Here is an 18,572-nt window from a genome sequence, read left to right as displayed (position 1 = left end):
GGAGGATAGAAATAGGGACGGGCGGGCCGCGCCAGTCACCGCGACCCGAACAGAGCCGACCTGAGCCACGCCGAGCGGCGCCGAGCGAGGCGGCCGGATCCCTGAGCACCCATGCTGCTGACGCTGGCCTCGGGGTCAGTCTTCTTTCCGGGGCTCTTCGCGCTCTCCACCTGGTGGCTGCGCCGCTCGCGGCCCGAATGGACAGGCAGCGACTGCGTGATGATCAGCACCAGGTACCGGGGCGAGGTCGGGCGGCGGAGGCTGGGGCCAGGGCGCTGCCCACCCCAGCTCGCCGCGCGCAGGCTGCACCCTGACCTGGGCTGCGCCTGCCCCCGGCGCTGAATGAGAGCGGAAAAGGGGGGCGGCAGGAAGCGAGGGGGCTGCCTCCTTGGCTTCCTTGACCCCTCTGGCTCCAGTGTGCCAGAGTTTTCCGAAGACCCTGTGCATCCTCCCCGGAGGAGGGAGGAGGAGGGTGGAGGCTGCCCACGCTAGTCAGCACGGGGAGGGGAGTGTTTGTGCATCTCTGGGAGCCTGTGACCAACATCTGCCAGCTGCTTTGGAGGTCGGGAGGGCGGCGGCAGCTCAACCATTTTCCTCAGCGCACTGGCAGCCTAAGGAAAAGTCAGGTTGAAGAATTTTGGCTTTGTGCTGCCCCATAGGACTGGCATGAGTGCGCTTTTTGTTCTTTTCTGCCCCACATTAGGCTGGTTTCTTCAGTGCAGGCTGTGCTGGCCACCGGGTCTGGGATCACCATTATCCGCTCCTGCAAAAACGTGGTCACCGACAGGTAATATCCAACACCAGGGAGAGGTGCCCAGATAACAGGGCTAAGGAACTTCTTTTCAAGGTCCTATATTTTTAGTGGTTCACAGGCACTAGTTCATTATCAGCACACACTGCTAGGTAGCTGATTAGTGGGAAGAAATTGGACACAATAATTAGTCCATTCCTCCTCTCCTTCCCTCTTTCAGCATCCCCAGCTTGGGAGAAAGTAAACTGAAAGTAAACTTCATTTCTGAAGAAATGCTAGAGAATAACATTCTGAGTCTGATTTAAGGTGGCAGGTTAGAGGACAGTACGGTCCACTGATCCAAGTGCTTTGTGAGATAGGTAAGTTGTGAAAATTATTCAGAAGTGGGTGTGTGGCTTTTGGTTGAAATGATGTCACTGGGTTCCTGCTCTGGAGGATCCATTGGCCCAGATCTGTCCAGTGGTTAGCAGTGCTTTTCTAGTGAAAAAACCACCACCACCCTCTTTCTCACAAGGGCTGCTCCCGTCTTTCCTTTGGATTTGGCAAAGGTGATGAAGAGGTTTCTGGGGCTTTCAGAAAACTGACTTGTGTATGTACTAAGGAAACACAGTGGGAGCATTTTTACTCTGTCCTATAGGGTCTTTAGCTCTGGTAGCATAGTGCCTAAGGCACTTGACTGCTAACCAGAAGGCTGGCGGTTCAAACCCACCAGCCACTCCTCAGAAGGAAGGTTGGGCAATCCTACTTCCGTAGTGATACTGCCTCAAAAAAACCCAAGGAGGGGTCGCTATGAGTCGGGGCCAACTCGACGGCAAAATAACAACAACAACAACAACATAGGGTCTTTAAGGGTCAGAATCCACTGATGGCAGTGGCTTTATGTGTCTTGGAGCTCAGGTCAAAAACAGGTCAGGGAATGTACAAACACGTCCACAGTTTCAATGAAATAAATCATAAATTAAGAGCAGGATGGTACACTTTGTGAGTATTTAGAGCTGGGCAGTGGTGGTCTTCTTACTTTTCTTTTAAGCCTTTTTCTTTATTTCTCACTTGTCTTCCTAGAACCACTCTCATTTTCTCTCAGTTAAGTTGGAGAGCAGTAGTCAAATCTGCAGGGAAAGTTTAATAGCCATTCCCTGATGCTTTCCTCATGCTGACTCTGCAGAGTGTCCTGCTTGTCACCTGTTGGCACTGGAATGCCAGGGGAGCCCTTGCATCCATCTCACTGAAGCATGCATATTTGGTACCTGGACCTTACTTAGGATTAACCCTGCCATTGGGCATTTTGTGTCCTATTTGTGCTATGCCTCTTTTCAGACAAAGCCACTTACTGGTGATAAAATGTAGATACTGAGAGAAGGAAGATAGGTCATGTGACCTTGTATGTATATACCAAAGGCTTAATAGTATTTGTTGGCAGCGTTCAGTTATTTTTATTATATTTTCTGATCATGCAGCAATCTCCCACCTTGCTCCCTTTTGTCTGATCAAACTTGATACCAGCCTCCTTTCAAGCATTAAGGTAAAGCAAATGAGATTGACTGCTCTAGCCGCCCCCTCAGCACTAACTAACTGGAGCTCACCTGAGGGCAAGCAGCAGAGGACCGCTACACATGTCAGGAAAAATTACTTGTCCACAACTTTCAATTCCATAGCCCCGTGATGTGTTATGTCCCACACATGTATTTTAGTGGCTAGAGCATGATGGCAAACCTGAGTTTGATTTTCAGGTTCCCCCTTTTATGTGTCTTTAGGCCTTAGATTCTCTATTTGTAAAATGGAGACAGATGCCACATTTCTGTGCCCTCTGCCTTCCTTTAAGGAGCTCTGGTGGTGCAGTACCTAAGGCATTTGACTGCTAACTAGAAGGTTGGTGGTTCAAACCTACCAGCTGCTCTGCAGAAGGAAGATGGGGCCACCTATTTCTGTAAAGATTTACCATCTCAGAAACCCAGTAGGGGTCGCTGTGAATTGGAATAGACTCAATGGCAGTGAGTTCAGTTCTACCTTCCTTTACATTGAAGCATAAAGATGCTCTGAAGGTACTTAGATCATCTGAAAATGGAAGGTCTTTAGGGGCTTGTACTATGAATCCAAATACTTCTATTATATGCCTTCTATTATGCCTTTGGGAGCTCTGGTAGCATAGTGGATAAGGCACTTGACTGCTAACCAGAAGGCTGGCAGTTCAAACCCACCAGCCACTCCTCGGAAGGAAGGTTGGGCAATCCTACTTCCGTAGTGATACTGCCTCGGAAACCCAAGGAGGGGTCGCTATGAGTCGGGTTTGACTCGACGGCACATAACAACAACAACAACAACAACATTATGCCTTTATTTAGAGCATCTGTAGGTGGAAGGGGGATCATCAGCATGGTACATGATCATCTGCAGAATTTAGTGTGGGGTCAAGGATTTCATCAGATTCTTAAAAGGGTCCAGGCCCCTAAAGAAAAAAAAAAGGTTAAGAGCTGCAGCTTTAGACAATTTTCTCAAAGTAGGTACCTGTACTTGTCATTGTTGTTAGCTGCCATGGAGTTGGCCTGACTCATGGTGACCCTGTGTGTTACAGAATATGACTATCCCATAGGGCTTTCTTAGCTGTAACCCATATGGAAGCAGTTTGCCAGATCTATCTTCCACAGAGCCACTGGGTGGATTCAAACTGCCAACCTTTGGATTAGTAGCTGATCACAAACTTCTTGAGCCACCTAAGCTCCTTATATGTAATGTAGATAGCGCTTTTTACACTTAGGAATCCCTGGGTGGTGCAAATGGTTATGCACACAGCTACTAATCAACAGGTGGGTGGTTCAAATCCACCCAGAGGTGCCTCTGAAGGAAAGCCTGGCAATCTCCTTCCTGAAAGATCATAGCCTTTTAAAACACTGTGAAGCACAGTTCTACTCTGAAATACACAGAGTCACCATGAGTCGGAATTGATTCGACGGCAGCTGCTTTGGTTTGTGGTTTTTAGATTAAAAACACCTTCACATTTTTAGCTTTTTAATCTTCACAAGGGAGTAACACAAGGGTTATTATCCTCATTTTATAAAGAAATCTAAATCCCTGGCTACTGGTAGTTAAGAGTATAATCCAGATCTCTTGCTAATAATAATAAATCTTCAAGGAATTCTAACTAAGAGCCACAATTTTCTGATCTTATTGCATCCATGTGCAAAATATTAAAATCCTAGGGCTCCACTCAAAGGGAGAGGCCAGTTGTATTCCAGCCAAGGTTTTGGTAGCTCTGTGATTGTTATTTTGCTTGGAATTGCTTTAAGCAACTGAGACCATAGTTGAGCAGTAGAATAAGTATTGCATCTTCTTGTACCTAAAGGGAACCTGGTTAATTCATCTGCAAGTATATTGTATTTGCCATTACTTACCTCTTTGCCTTTATTTCATTGCATATTATTTAATTACGCTATGGTAAGCATGAACAGAAACTTTTCAGGAACAGAAACTGAATGGCACCATCTGTAGGTATGTTTCCAGGGCTGCAGTACAGTTGACTGGCTCCTTGGGAAGTCACCTGAAACATAGTTAAACACACAGACTCGGGAGTCCTACATGTACACATTTAGAATAGCTGGGAATGGAACCCATAACTAGCACAGAAGCTGATTCTGATGTTCAGATGGTTTGAGAACCATAGAAGTAAATTCTCTTCTCCCCTACATGTAGATACTCAATAAAAATCTTCGAATCTAATGGTTCTAGTCCTTTCCAAAGGGGCGCTGGTTACACAATGGTTAACATATTCAGCTGCTAACCAAAAAAGGTCTGCAGTTTGAACTCACCAGCTGCTCCACAGGAGAAACATGAGGCAGTTTGCTTCTGTAAAGATTTACAGCCTTGGAAACCCTATAAGACAGTTCTGCTCTGTCCTGTAGGGTTACTATGTATCAGAATCAACTTGGTGGCATGGGGTTTTTAATCTTTCCCAGCAGAGAACATAATTTTGACTTCGTTGTTTTTTTTCATATAAACTCTCTATAGAATGCTTAGTTAACATTGGGGAACAAAATTGTATGAATTGTAGAGAATTTCCTTCTAATACGTTCTATGACGGAATGAAACTTACCATTTCAATTGAGCAAGTATTGATTCAACCCCTTTGGATAGAACTGACACAGCATGTTCATACTTGAGTTTGGGAAAACTCATTTTGACAGGTAAATGGGGCCACTGTCTTTTGTCCCAGCTTCTCTCCTGGTATCTAACTGCTATAAAGTAGTCCTTAAACCCCAGGCTCACTTGCAGACATACTTTTCTTAATGAATGGAATTGGGATTAGCTACATAGAACTACAAAGAAAATGGCTTCCCAGACACTCCCGAGAGTGGAGTTATATGCAGATGCCAGAGGAAACTCTTTGGTTCAGGGCTTTCAGTGAGTAGACACCCAACTATTGAGCAACAGTTCAGTTGAGGGGAGTTCAACTGGAAATATTGGGTTTGGGATTTGGGACACCTTCCAAAGCAGTTTCTTGGTTGGGCTGTTGAATCATTTGTATATGTATCTATATCAAAGTCAGCTTATATCACAAAATGCAAGAAAATTTATTACAAATGAGTAGCTAAGTTGGGCAGAAAATGAAACAATGCCAGCAAGTCACTTAAACACTTGGTGGTGCTGAGTGAATCCCTGGTTTCTGTCTCTTGACGCTTATGAATTTGTCCTGCAATTTAGAGAAAGTTGTTCACTGCCCTTGTTTGTCAGCATCAGCATCTTCATTCTAAAGTATTTGGGATAGAAACTAAGCTGAAGGGAACATGTTTGAGAAGAAGTCGGCTTTGAGCATTCATAATCAGTATTCATCATTGTTTTGTGGACCATTCATATACTTTCTTTCAGGCACTGGCTTGCCCGAGAATATGTTTGGTTTTTGGTTCCATACATGATCTATGACTACTACGCCATGTACCTCTGTGAATGGTACAAAACCAAGGATGAGAACCGCAGACACTCCCTCACCACTTTCCAAAACTTCCTAAGTCATAACCGCCTTATGATCATACACCACGCAGTCATTCTGTGCGCCCTTGTGCCCGTTGCCCAGGTAAGGCCTCCCAAGACTAGCAGCCTTGGTCATTCATTTTCTCCCACTGAGCTGGAAATCTTGACCATTTCTTGAGTCAGGCCTGCCCCTCTTTTCTTTCGCTTTCCTACTGCACCCACTCTCCGTGTGCCACCTACTTCAGCAGTTACACCCCTACCCCATGCAAATAGTGTAGACAGATAATTAAATCTAAAAGGGTGGTGAGCCTCTTCATCAACATCATTCTTTTCAGCAATCCCACAGGCCTCTGTGATTCCTTAGCATTTGTCAAAGGTCTGTCTTTAGTTCATACAATAGAAAAACAGTATAAAATACAAATATAATACAAAACAGTACTTTTTTAAATATGAGAGAGTAACTTAATCAGCGGGTTATTTGCTCTAACAATGCCAGAGAATACTGTATGCATCATTTTGATGTCACAAAAAACATGCAATCAAACACAGAGCCCTAGCCTTTCTCCCCAGATCCACTTTCCCATGGAAACCCACCCAACAAGGAAGAGAAATGGGAATGGAGAGAGGAGACTAAGAATTTCTGAGTATCTTCCATGTGACAGGCCCTTGGTTTTAAAGCTCATAGCTTTCTAAATATAAGAAATTATTGGCCTTATCCCATAGATAATGTCCCTGAGTGGCACAGTTTGTGCTCAACTATTAGCCTAAAGATTGGCAGTTGAAACCCATTCAGTGGTGCCATGGAAGAAAGCCCTGGTGATCTGCTTCTGTAAACATTATAGCCAAGAAACCCTTTGGAGCAGTTCTTCTCTGTAACACATGGCACCACCGTGAGTTGGAATCAACTTGATAGCAGTGGGTTTGGTTTTTTGGTTTTAGACCACAGATGAAGAAACTGGGGCTCCAAGAATTTCTTTATTTCACTCAATGGTAATAAGTTGCAGAGCTGGTATTCTTGAAAGGGACAAAGAAGAGGCAGAGTGAATGGAATTCTTTAAGAAGACTCTCTTGATTCCATTGGGACCCTAACATCTAGCTCAGGGCCTGGCACGTATGTTGTTGCCCTGAGCTGTCATGACTAAGTTAGATACCCAGAAGTAGGCTACAGAGTATCTTCTGGCTTTCACTGAAATACAGGGAAGGTTTGGTGTGTGATGCAACCAGCCTATCTGAACTTGCCTCTGGATCCTAGGGATCCAGCCATCAAAGTGCTATTGCTATAGAAGCAGCATTAATACATGCTGGGTCTCTGTTTACCCAATTAGCATTTCCCTTTTTCCATCATGGTCTTTCATGGTTGTCCTTTTCTATAGCCCTGGTTAGAATTTTCCATCTGGTATTTTCTTAACCTCCATTTCTTATTTCCCTTTTTCTCCTTTTCCTCTGCAGAAGCTTAGGGGAGACCTGGGGGACTTCTTTGTTGGCTGCATCTTCACAGCGGAACTGAGTACACCGTTTGTGTCACTGGGCAGAGTTCTGATCCAGGCATGTATGAGTGAAATGGCAGGAATAGTGTGGGAAGGAACAAAACTGCTTTTCCTTTGTGGATTTGTGGGCTTGGAGAAATTGCTAGGTGCTAGGAATAGTGGGAGAGGAGAATTTTCAATCGACTTGGAGGTCAATAGATCATTTGAGCCAGTGAAGAATGAAACTGTAGGTTTAATCCAAGTTGCTACAGTTGGTTATATAGTTTTTTCCTGGCCACAGATTGTTTTCTCAATCCCACTGTTACTGTACTCCAGTCAGCTGAGTGGCTCAGACCAAATGCAACATTGCTATTGGAAAAACTACAAGGCTATATGCATGTATAAATATAGCTCAATAATCTTTCCTACAAGTCTCAGAAAACTAGATGCTTAATTAGGTGCCAAAGAATTTAACAGGGGTAGCATGTTTACTTTCCATGTGGGAGACCGACATGGACCTCACTCACAGCCCCTACCCGTCCGTCAGTGGAGGCTTGCATGTTGCTGTGATGCTGAACACAGCAGGGCTTCCACACTAAAATAGAGTAGGAAGAAAAGCCTGGAGACCTACTTTCGAAAATCCGCCAGTAAAAACCCTGTGGATCACAGTGGTCTGATCCTACTGTGCATAGGGTCATCACAAGGTGGAGGACCAACTCAGTGGCAGCCAACAACAGGTCTTAATTAGTACTTGTATCTGCTTGGTCTTTACTGTTGTGGAACTTGGGCAGAACAAGGAGTGGCTAATCATTCCCTGTTGCTCCAACCTCTTGGTGACTTTGCATTCTCCTCCCTTCTTTTGCAGCTAAAGCAGCAGCACACCCTTCTGTACAAGGTGAATGGAATCCTCACTCTGACCACCTTCTTTTCCTGTCGGATCCTTCTTTTCCCCTTCATGTACTGGTCCTATGGCCAACAGCAGGGACTAAGACTGTTCCAAGTGCCATTCCATATCCCTTTCTACTGCAATGTGGCCAATGCCATTCTCATCGCTCCTCAAATCTACTGGTTCTCGCTGCTTTGCAGGAAGGCAGCTCGGCTCTTTGACGCTCCCCAAGCCAAAAAGGATGGTTAATTACTCTGAGGAGTCAGGCAGTGGCAATGTCTCCTCACATTAGCTGCCCTGCTCCACTCAGTATTCTGTGGACCAGATTGTGCCTTGGATGGCCTTAGCCTTTTGGTTATTCATAAGCAGATGGGTTTGAGTTTTTCTAAAGAATATTCATATCACCTCCTTCTTCTAACCTGCCCCTTTTGCAAAAGCACTTTTTTCTTAGTAACAACTATTGGATCCTGTCAGACCTACACTTGCAGCAAGGTGGTTTTCATGCAAGATCAAGGATTCTTCCTTGGGTCATATCTCAAGGGCTCTGGGAGGTAGAAGCATGGGGTGTGGCATAAATGGACCAGGGTGATAAGTGCCTGGGCATCTGCTTGGCCTAATATTTTGGCATTAGCCTCCCAACTATACAACCAACCACTCAGGGCTAGTATCCACACATACCAGGCCAACAGAAGCAATGATGGCTTGGTTCTTGAAGTAATGTCTTCTTGTGATGTTGGTCTGGAAAAATCATTGTGGGTAGGTAGTTTTTTTTATTATTATTATTATTGTTTACTAAGGTGATGACACATTGGTTCTTTGCCTCATCATCTTATCCATGTGCCAACATTGAAGTCTCATGTCTACTGACTTCTCATCAGAAGTCTCACTGGTGGCAGTAGGTGGACACCAGAAGTGAGCATCTGAAGCACTTGAGTAGGTAGGGATGGCAGATAGTCAGCACTACCTTTATGGGCTGACTTGGTAAGAAGACCAGTATCAAACCGGTGACCTTGTTACAACAGTCATAAACACTACTCCATTTTTACCATGTCTCTTCAAGCCCACTCTTCCCATATCCACATGCCTAAGACTCTCTCATAAAACTATTGGGGCAGGTGGAACGATGGCTTCAGTAGCTACTTAATGCCACCCTTTGACATTGTCCTTTTTGTATGAAGTGGAAATAGACATCTTTGCTTCAAACCACGAGATGTCTCATCAAGACTGAAGAGTGCTTTCCACAGGGTCTCCTGATAAGCCAGAGTTTTGTGATCCAAAGCCCATTCCTGTATGACTGTACGTGCCTTTTAACCACAGAAGGCTGGGCAGCAAGAGTGCAGATAGCCCTGGCCAAAGTATGTCCTGTAGACTGATTTCTTCTCAAGGAGTCACCTGTTTCCCTTCACCCACCATTTGCAAATAGGATCCTCTCATGCCAACACAAACCATTCTTTGTGAACTAGGGTGGGTTTTAGAAACTGCTACCATGAAGTTTTTTTTCAAGTGGTAGTGAAACCTAGAATTTTTAAACTGTCTTTTAATTAATTGTTGTCCATGAACTTTTAAAGCACTGAATATGTAACAGTGTCTCAAATCTTGGCTGTTTGGGTGCCATTTAAAAAACAAACAATGTTGTCATTTTTATTTACCATTGTTATCTTCATAAATCACCCCTGTGATGATTAAATTGTACTAGTACCAGGTTCCCCCGCTATCCAAAAGTAGAGTGTTCCTATAAAACCTTCCATAAGCTGAAATGGGATAAAGTAAAGAAGCAATTATCATTAAGTTATATGGGAAAAAATTTTAAGCATTCCCAGACCCCCAAAATAACCTACCAAATAACGCATAAAACTAAAACAACATTAACACACCGTTGAACAGACACAGTTCAAAGCTATGGCAGTTCCTGGGGAGGAAATTTGGCAACACCACTCTTGCTGCTCGGTGGTGCATGCTGCCTCTTCAATGGTTTGCTGCAAAACAAACGCTAAACACAAGTTTCACTTTTCCCTTTTTTTTGTAAAAGCGATTGTGTTAGACTGGGTTCTCTAGAGAAACAAATCCAGTAAAGCTTATATATATATATAGAGAGAGAGAAAGATTTAGGAAAATGCCTCACACACTTAAAGAAGCTGGCAAGTCCAAAGTTCCTGGATCAAATGTCAAGCTGGAGGCTTTTCCCGACTTTTGCAGCTGCAGGGCCTGAGGAGCTCAGAGCTGGCAGGCAGTACACCAGCTGTTGACTCCAATGAATGACGAATCCAAGATCTCCAGGCCGAATGGTGGATTGTTCACTCACGGACAGTCGTAGGCAGAACAAAAGAATCCCAATCCACAGAAGAATGTCTCCCAGGATGTCCACAGATATACTGGAAGCAAGCCACACCCCTATGGCAACTCCCTTTCAACAGATTGGCCACTCAAAACTTAGTCATCTGATCCCATCATGGGAACAACCACACCACAACAGCTCAAACCACACAGAATTGTGGTCCAGCCAAGTTGACACACAGCTCCAACTATCACAGCAATCATCCTCCCAATTTCAGTCAATGAAAACAGGTGCTGATGTGGCCAAAACAGGTACACCTTTTGTAAAAGTGGCATAAAGTGAACTTTCAAAAAGTGGGGAATACCTGTCTCCCAACTTTCATTTGTGAGATGTATCAATACCAACTTCCTGTGAGAATCATCATGTGACCTGACACAATGGGCTGCTCTAACTTCTGGTCAATGTTTGTATCCAAAAAAATGGCAGAGGTAGTGGTGGGGGAGTGCTTTCAGCCTCCAGAAGGGCCACACTCATACCTTAATTGAACATATTTTTACAGTTCACGTTTCCAAGAATACATCAAAGGTCTCCAGGATGTAAGACCAGCTGGTGCCATGTAACTTTAGACCCTTCTTTCCCTCATTAGGAGTTGGGAGGGTGAAAACCCAATTGTTGGCTATAGAGCCAGCCCACTTTAGGTGGGGCAGGGAATCTGAGCAATGCCCCATTTCAGATGAAAAGTGTGGATATGGAGTAAGTAATGGGGCGTATCTTTTCCTTCCCGTCTCCTAAAATAAACATCTTGCCAACCTGTTCTCGTACTTCTATAATATACCCTGAACACCTTAAATTTGCATTTTTTTTTTTTTCTGCACACAATATTCCCTGTTCCCACTTTCTTCAAAACCATGACAGTCCCACCCCAGGCAGAAAATTACATTCTTTGAACACATCTCAACTGTGTATATCACACCTAGTTTGAGGATAGCCCCTTGTGGACCCAGAGTGGAGTTAGACAGTATGGAGTTAGAAGTCCTCAATTCAGAAGACACCTATTTTCTTGAAATTATTAATCGACCCACTTAATGCTCTTTTTTCATTGGTCCAGTTTTCGTTTTACAATGGTGTTGGCCTCTCGGATGCAGAAATCACATGGCCAAATGTTGGCAGAGCCAGGGCTAGAATTATCCAAGTTGCTGCCCTTTCCAAGCTACATTATGAAAAATATTAAAATGTTGAAGTGACCCATAAAGAGGGACTCTGAAAGAACACACATTCCCTGTAATGTTTTCCCCCATTGGGTGGTCTCACCTTTAGGCTTATTTGCCAGGTTATACGGTTGAGAAAGTCCCTGGGTGGTGCAAACAAGTTGTGTTTAACAAAGGTTAGTGGTTCAAGAAAAGCCTGGTGGTCTGCTTCTATAAAAATTGGAAGAAAACCCTAAGGAGCAGTTCGACTCTGTAACACACAGGGTTGCCAAGAGTTGGAGTCAGTAGGGTAAAACTTGAGCTGAGTTCAGTGATGAGAAAGACTTAAGAGACAGGATGAAACTCGAAAGAATTTTATTATAACTTGTATGTTACAAATACCTAAGACCTAAGAAACTATTTTCTTTACAATTTATTGCCATATACCTTTTATCTTGTGTACAATGTCACATTGCAAAGTTTGTGTTTCTTAGCTCTAGCCCCTACAGACCCACCCACCTTTTCTGATCTGCAAAGATCAGAAGTTGCTGATCTTCTGCAGCAGGGTGTAGCGCCACTCCTCAGGGTTAATGTTCTCGGCGATGGACTTTAAGAAGCGCTGCTCATTCACCTTCTGGAGCAAGGAACTAACAGAAGGATTAGGCTTGCTCAGGGTTTCATAGCAAGTGAGGATCTCCAAGGCCAAAACATAAAGTGGTTCACACACCTCTTGGTGGAGCATGGCCATGATATGTAGAACATGACAGAACATCTGGGTATAAACAAACAGGGCTTCCTGGGTCAGGTCCTGCTCTTGTCCTTGGCCCAAGGACTGTATCAACCTAACTGAGTCCAGGAGGTTGGTCAGACTGCTACAGAGGAGCTTGACCACATGGCTCCAGCCGTCTATAGGAAGCCAATTACGACAACTCTGGCTGCAGAGAAACTGGAAAACTCTCAGGAAGAGTATGGAGAGTTGGAGCTCCTGGGCGAAGGGCTTTAAGTTGAGCAGAGGAACAAACTGAATATATTCCAGGCTGTACGGGACATGGAGGAGCTGTTTCTCCAACAGTCTCCTGGTCAGCTGGTGAAGGTACTGCCACTCCTGGGGGCTGCACCAAGGCATGACTTGTACCAGGGCCACCAGAAAGCCCTTGCTGAACAGTCTGACCTCCTCTGGATTGCCCACATCTACCACCAGGAGGGAGAGCATCTGCTCACAGATACTGCTGGAGATACAGCAGCACTCCATCCAAGCCAGGAGCCCTGTGCCTGGCCCATACCCTGGGTGGGTCTGGGAGGTCCACTCACCCTCAGAAAGCTTACAGATCTCAAAAAGTGTGGCTGGCACCTCACACTTGAAGTGGCCCTCAAAGAAATTCTTCAGTCTTAGGCCCACAGTCCAGTCTAGCTGCTCCAACTTCTGGTGGAGCCAAGACAGGGACTTGATCCAGGTATCAGGGGAGAAGGTCTCCACATTAGCTAATACAATGTCACAGAGGAGTGCCAGGACATGGATCGCCAGATCCTTCTCATCCAAAGACAGGTGCCGCTTTTCCTTGGGGAGTTGCCAATATTTGCTGTAACAATCCAGGAGCTGGCACATGCTGAAAATGAGGGGGAATGGAGAGCAGGTCTGGAGCCAGTATTCTAAGCCTGCGTTCACTTCTAGAGTCTGGATGAAGATCCTCAGGCTGAGGTCTACCTCTTCAGCATCTAGCATCAAGAAAGGCAGGACAAATTCCTTGAGTACTTCATCTGGCTCAAGAAGAGCAGCAACTGGAATCCCCTGAGGCTTCACGGGACTCATCAGGCAGCTTATGAACTCCAAAAATTGCTTTTCTTCCTTGGGTGTTGAGAACTTTCCCCAAACAGTCTCTTTGAGGCATGACACCATGAACGTGGTAGGTGGGTTTGGATCCTGCTCTTCTGTGAACCTGAGGGCGGGGAAGGCACTGAGAATCTGAGCCAGGAACTTGTGGGTGCCGAGATTGACCACAGCCATGCTGCACATTTTCTTTACTGTGATTTCTGGGTGCAGGATCACCAGCCGGGCCACAGAAGCCACCGCATTAGCCAAGCCCTGTTCAGAGGCACTCTGTGAGAGCTGGTTAAAAGTGGTATTGAGGTCTTCCTGAAAACCCTTTAAGTATGCCAACAACTTCTCAGAGAGGCCTTTCCGCCCCCAGGAATCTAAGACACCTGAGAGAACTTTATTTTTATCTGGCAGCGAGAGGTCTGCATAACATTCCAGGATCAAGTCAACCACTTGTTTGACCTGAGACTCAGGGACGGCTCTGTCAGACGTGCTGACATCCATCACTGTTTCCAACAGCTTTAACACCAAGCCCGGCTCTCGGAAGAGAGCCCTGTTATTAATCAGGCAGGCGAGCCACTCGTCTGAGAAGGCCCACTTCTTCTCAGAGGCAAAGACATAACACATTTCCATATGCCGGTCCATCTTCTGCTCGATAATAGCCATGGCAATCGAGGCAGTAATGTCCTTCTCCAAGCCCTTGTTCTTCAGCACTCTGCTTGTTTTCCTCAGAAAGTCCTTGACACAGTCTGCCAACTCAGAGACCACCTGCCTTTCTTCCTTAGACAAGGTGGTGGTATCCAGGTAGAGCTTCAGGTTCTGGCTGAAGGAAGTCAGACTGTCACAGAGCCGGTAGCTATCGTAATTTGTTCCCTGGCTGCTATTGAGCATGGCCTGCAGCTCTTCCCCCCACTCCTGCAGCAGGCTATGCATGTACTCGAACCCAACAAAGAGCGTCTCAGTTGGGAGCCTGGCCAGCGAGCTCAGGCTGACATCCCGCTCTGCTTCCTTTACCTTCTCTGCCAGCGCCTGTTGGTGGTATGGGTTCTGGGTGTCTGAATTCCACACAGAGATCACGGTGGCCAGTTTGTCCAGATAGACAGTTGCAGACACTTCCTGGGGGTCATCTTCTACCAGTGCAAACACTGTCAGCATGTCAGCCAAGTTGGCTAATGCACAGCACTTCATTCCGGGACAAAGGATTTTATTTTGGATTTGCTTCAACCCATTGAGCAGCATGGCCAACAGGGGCATGGTAGGACACACATCTGGGTCTGACTTAAACCTCTTTGGAGGGTGGCAGAACTCATCTGAAGAGGACAAGTACTTATGGGCCATTGTCCTAAACTGGGAGAGCAAAGGGTCCTGCTGATTGCCCTTGTGTTTCATCATTTCCCACCAGATGTCTAGGAAGAAGGCCACATCCTTTGAGGAAGTGTCAACAGTCATGTGCTCCAAAAAGCGTTCTAGTTCTACATGGCAGATAGTGGTGGGCAGGGCCATTAGGAGCTGGATGAAGAGTCCAGAAGCTTCCAGGGACTTGAGCAGCTCAAAAAGGATTGTGTGATTGATGGTAGGGAGCATGTTGCCTACTGAGAAAAACACATCTTCCTGCCACCTGGTTTCAGTGTCTGCAGGGGTGGCAGGGTAGGGCTGAAGAATCTTGGCCCAGATGATTATCAGTGCTTTCTTCTTCCAGGCAAAGGGCTGGGAGCATGGTGTGGCTGAGATCTCCTTCAAGGCCTCCACGATGGGCTGCCCAACGTGTTGCCAGTCGGACTTGGTCAATTCTGCTAGTGCTTTGGGGCGGAACAGCTGCTCAGCCAGCAAGAAGCCCCCATGCAGAATAGTCATTTCTTCACAGATGTTCAAAGGTCCTGCATGGAGAGAAACCAAATGAGGAAGAACGTGTTGAAAATTTTTCAACATAATAAGCAGAAGTTACATAGAGAGACAGCACTTAGACTGGCTGTCATGATCAGGGATAGAGATGATAAGAGCTCTAGAAGAGATCAGTGGGAGAAGAGAAGGGGATGGATGGTTACAAGAGCCAATGCGAAGCTGGAGTGAGAGACTTAGCTGAGAAATAAAAAATGACTCCCAAGCTCCCTAGCCTGGGAACATCAGAAACAGGCAACAGAGGAGAATCAGAACAGGTTTGGAGGGAAGACAAGTTCAGTTTGGGTTATCTGAAGTCTGAGTAAAATGTTAAAGAAGAGGTGTCCTCCAGCAATGGGAATGCAGGCCTAAAGCTTAGAAACAATGCCAGCACTGAAATGTGACTGAGAGCTGTCTACCCAGAGTGGAGACCTGAAACCAAGGCTCAGGATGCCCCCCTAGAGCCCCAAAATATTGTCTCTATGACTCTGTAATTTTATAGCTTGGTAATTTTAAATTGATTTACAGCTGATCAGATGTTTGGGTCCCAACACACTTACCTTTCAGAGACAATATATACATATACTACTTGAGGTAGTAAGCCCCTGTCCCCATCCCCCAAGCAGTTAATACCTGGAGAAATTCCAAGTGCTTAATCACAAATGGTTAATTGTACTCGCGGGTACCCACCCTTTAGATTATTAAGTGCTTATTCTGTGCCAGGCACTGTGCTAAGCAGTACACACAGATCTTTTAGTCTTCCAGTCAACCTTTCAAAGGCAATTATTCCTGTTTTAAGACATGGAAACACTGAGGCCCAGAAACACTTAATTTGCTCAGGATGTCACACCTACATGGTGGGACACAAACCACCACAACTGCAAGGCTCCCAACTTTTCAAGCTCTACCACCCTACCACAGGAGCTCTGGTAGCATAGTGCCTAAGGCACTTGACTGCTAACCAGAAGGCTGGCGGTTCAAACCCACCAGCCACTCCTCGGAAGGAAGGTTGGGCAATCCTATTTCTGTAGTGATACTGCCTCGGAAACCCAAGGAGGGGTCGCTATGAGTTCCCCCCCGGCTTGACAGTACATAACAACCACCACCACCCTACCAGTGGAAGGCTGACTGGGACAGGGACCAGAACATTTCTCTACACCCCCTGAAGAGCATAACCAGCTGGGTGTGGGGTGAGAGGTCGGTAATTTAGGTTACCCTCTTTTTTTCCCAACCATGCCTAACAGGATTCTCAATCAAAATATAGGTAGGTTCAAAGGTTACCATCTCAGCTGCAGTCCTCCTGCAACAACTGCAAAGTTGATGTGTGCACGCTCTAGAGATGGCAGGTACCTGACACTGCCTGTATACACGCAAATTCAATTAAAATTCCCAAAAGTTCTGAAATAGACACATGATCACCACCTCCACTTCTTCGATGAGGTAACCTCAATCGATGTTCAATAAGTGCGCCCGTCAAGGCATTCTTGAGTTCCCTGGGGCCTCCGACCCGTCATTTTCCAAACCACGTGCACTAACCCTTTCCACTTTCAGGAAATCTAACTTCACATCCGTCTGGCTTTTCACACGGAAAGGGGCCTGGAAAAAGCAAGACACGCTCAAGTAGCAACCCGGCCGGGGAGAGAGCCTGGCTTCCCGATTGTGGGTTTCCAAGCACACTCCCGCCCTCCAAAATCTTTTCCACACCAGGAGGTATTTTTTGCCCCACGCCCCCATAGGCGTGCGCAGCGGGAGGGGGCGGGCTGAACTGTACCGCTCCAGTTTCCCGTTGCAGGACGTGGTTCAGTCGGGTGGGGGACTAGGGAGCCCAGACACCCACCTAGGTCCATGGCGGCGGCACTGGCGGCAGTCCGGAGCCGCCCCTCCCCCTCAACGGCCGCTAGTGCAGCGCAGGCGCCACGCCACAATGGGCGGAGCAGGGGGGCGGTACAACAGGCCTCACCTCAGTCTCGCTCAACAGTCTCAGCTCCCGCTCCCGCCCGGACCGCGGCCGACTCTCACCGCCTAGCGCGCACGCGCGGCTCCCACCAACGAGCCCGCGGCGTCGCGTCCGCAGCGCCACCTATCGGCCAGAGACCTCCCACCAGCCAACAAGTAGGTACCAATCTGTGTCCGGCTCTGGTTCCCTCCTTCGCCGGAATCCCAGTCTCGGTCGCGCTCCTTTTCCAGGTTCTTCTCAGATACACATCTGCCCAGTCTGGCTTCCTGAATACTGGTTGGCACATCCGTTAGCTTCATCCCTGGCCCCACATTCCACTCCTCCCCAGGCTGTCCACTAACCCGCATAAACAGACGCGCCACGTTATGGGGCATCCTGCCCCACAGCGGGTCTCCCCATCTCAGGAACACTCAAATGCCCCCAGCGCTTCTCATCCCACATCGCCTCCCTCAGACAGCCCACCTCACTTTTAGGGAAGTCTGAACGCCTCTGAGTAATTGATGTGTAATCCTCTCCAGAAATTTACTCCCTGAGCTAAAACAAAAAGAAACAGCAGTGGGACAGATCCAACCCAATGCACCGCTAGTTTGCAATCTGTACTTTGTAAAAACACACTTGATTTCCCACTGAGAAAACACACGGAAATATCCTGTGTTCTCCCCACACACTACCCTAGCTTCATTTCCCCTTTTCCCTTCTTCCCAGAGCTATACATCAGCCTCAAGTGTTTCTAACTTTGCACCCTATGAATCTCCTAGCTCGGACACCACCTAGAAAGGACAGAGGGGCCGGGCCTCAGCTACACGTATGTGCCAAGTGGAATTTGAGCTGGCCTGCGCTGCTGTCAAGGAGCTCAAGGGTCCTGTGAGTGATCAGGAGAAATTGTTGGTGTACAGCTACTATAAACAGGCCACCCAGGGTGACTGCAACATCCCTGCCCCCTCTGCTACAGATGTGAAAGCCAAGGCCAAGTGGGAGGCATGGAACCAGAACAAAGGGATGACCAAGATGGACGCCATGAGGATCTATGTTGCCAAAGTGCAAGAGCTAAAGAAAAATGAGGCTGGTTAGGCCCAAAGATTGGTGACAGAAGGAAGTAGCATAGCTCCTCTGGTAGGGAAAGGGTTTCTTAAGACCTCAAAAAACCTTGCTGGCTGAAGTGTCCTGATGGCGGTAGCAATTTTAGCTGAGACATCAATAAATTACTTAAACTGCACAAGAGTGACTATCTGCACAGTTGGGAAAAAGATAAAACTCAGAGTGACCATGAAAGTCCTGGGAAAGTGTCAAAAATTTATAAAAACCATCTCTCCTCTGGGTAAAATTACATCAGAAATTTCCATATGGTTCTGAGTAATAGCTAGCATTCCCAGCATTCCTGTTGCCAGAGCATA

At 46.5% G+C, this 18,572-nt stretch overlaps 3 protein-coding genes across 3 annotated transcripts; 2 read left to right on the top strand and 1 right to left on the bottom strand.

Annotated features, from left to right (window-relative positions):
- The first annotated feature begins 111 nt into the window (after positions 1–111).
- On the top strand, positions 112–8,314 carry TLCD3A (TLC domain containing 3A). The gene is made up of 5 exons (XM_007937431.1): positions 112–233; positions 704–787; positions 5,612–5,816; positions 7,163–7,258; positions 8,045–8,314. Exons 1-5 carry the CDS (start codon positions 112–114, stop codon positions 8,312–8,314), a joined length of 777 nt encoding a protein of 258 aa, XP_007935622.1.
- A 3,751-nt stretch (positions 8,315–12,065) lies between these two features.
- GEMIN4 (gem nuclear organelle associated protein 4) lies at positions 12,066–15,224 on the bottom strand. The gene has a single exon (XM_007937430.2). The coding sequence runs from the start codon at positions 15,195–15,197 to the stop codon at positions 12,066–12,068; it is 3,132 nt and encodes a 1,043-aa protein (XP_007935621.1). The 5' UTR covers positions 15,198–15,224.
- A 2,761-nt stretch (positions 15,225–17,985) lies between these two features.
- On the top strand, positions 17,986–18,249 carry LOC103194079 (diazepam-binding inhibitor-like 5). Its single transcript, XM_007937429.1, has one exon. The coding sequence runs from the start codon at positions 17,986–17,988 to the stop codon at positions 18,247–18,249; it is 264 nt and encodes an 87-aa protein (XP_007935620.1).
- The last annotated feature ends 323 nt before the right edge of the window (positions 18,250–18,572 follow it).

Source organism: Orycteropus afer, unplaced genomic scaffold, assembly GCF_000298275.1.
Source record: "Orycteropus afer afer isolate SDZICR_OR568_19922 unplaced genomic scaffold, OryAfe1.0 scaffold00042, whole genome shotgun sequence".
Lineage (NCBI taxonomy): Eukaryota > Metazoa > Chordata > Mammalia > Tubulidentata > Orycteropodidae > Orycteropus > Orycteropus afer.
This window is presented reverse-complemented; position numbering and strand designations above follow the sequence as displayed.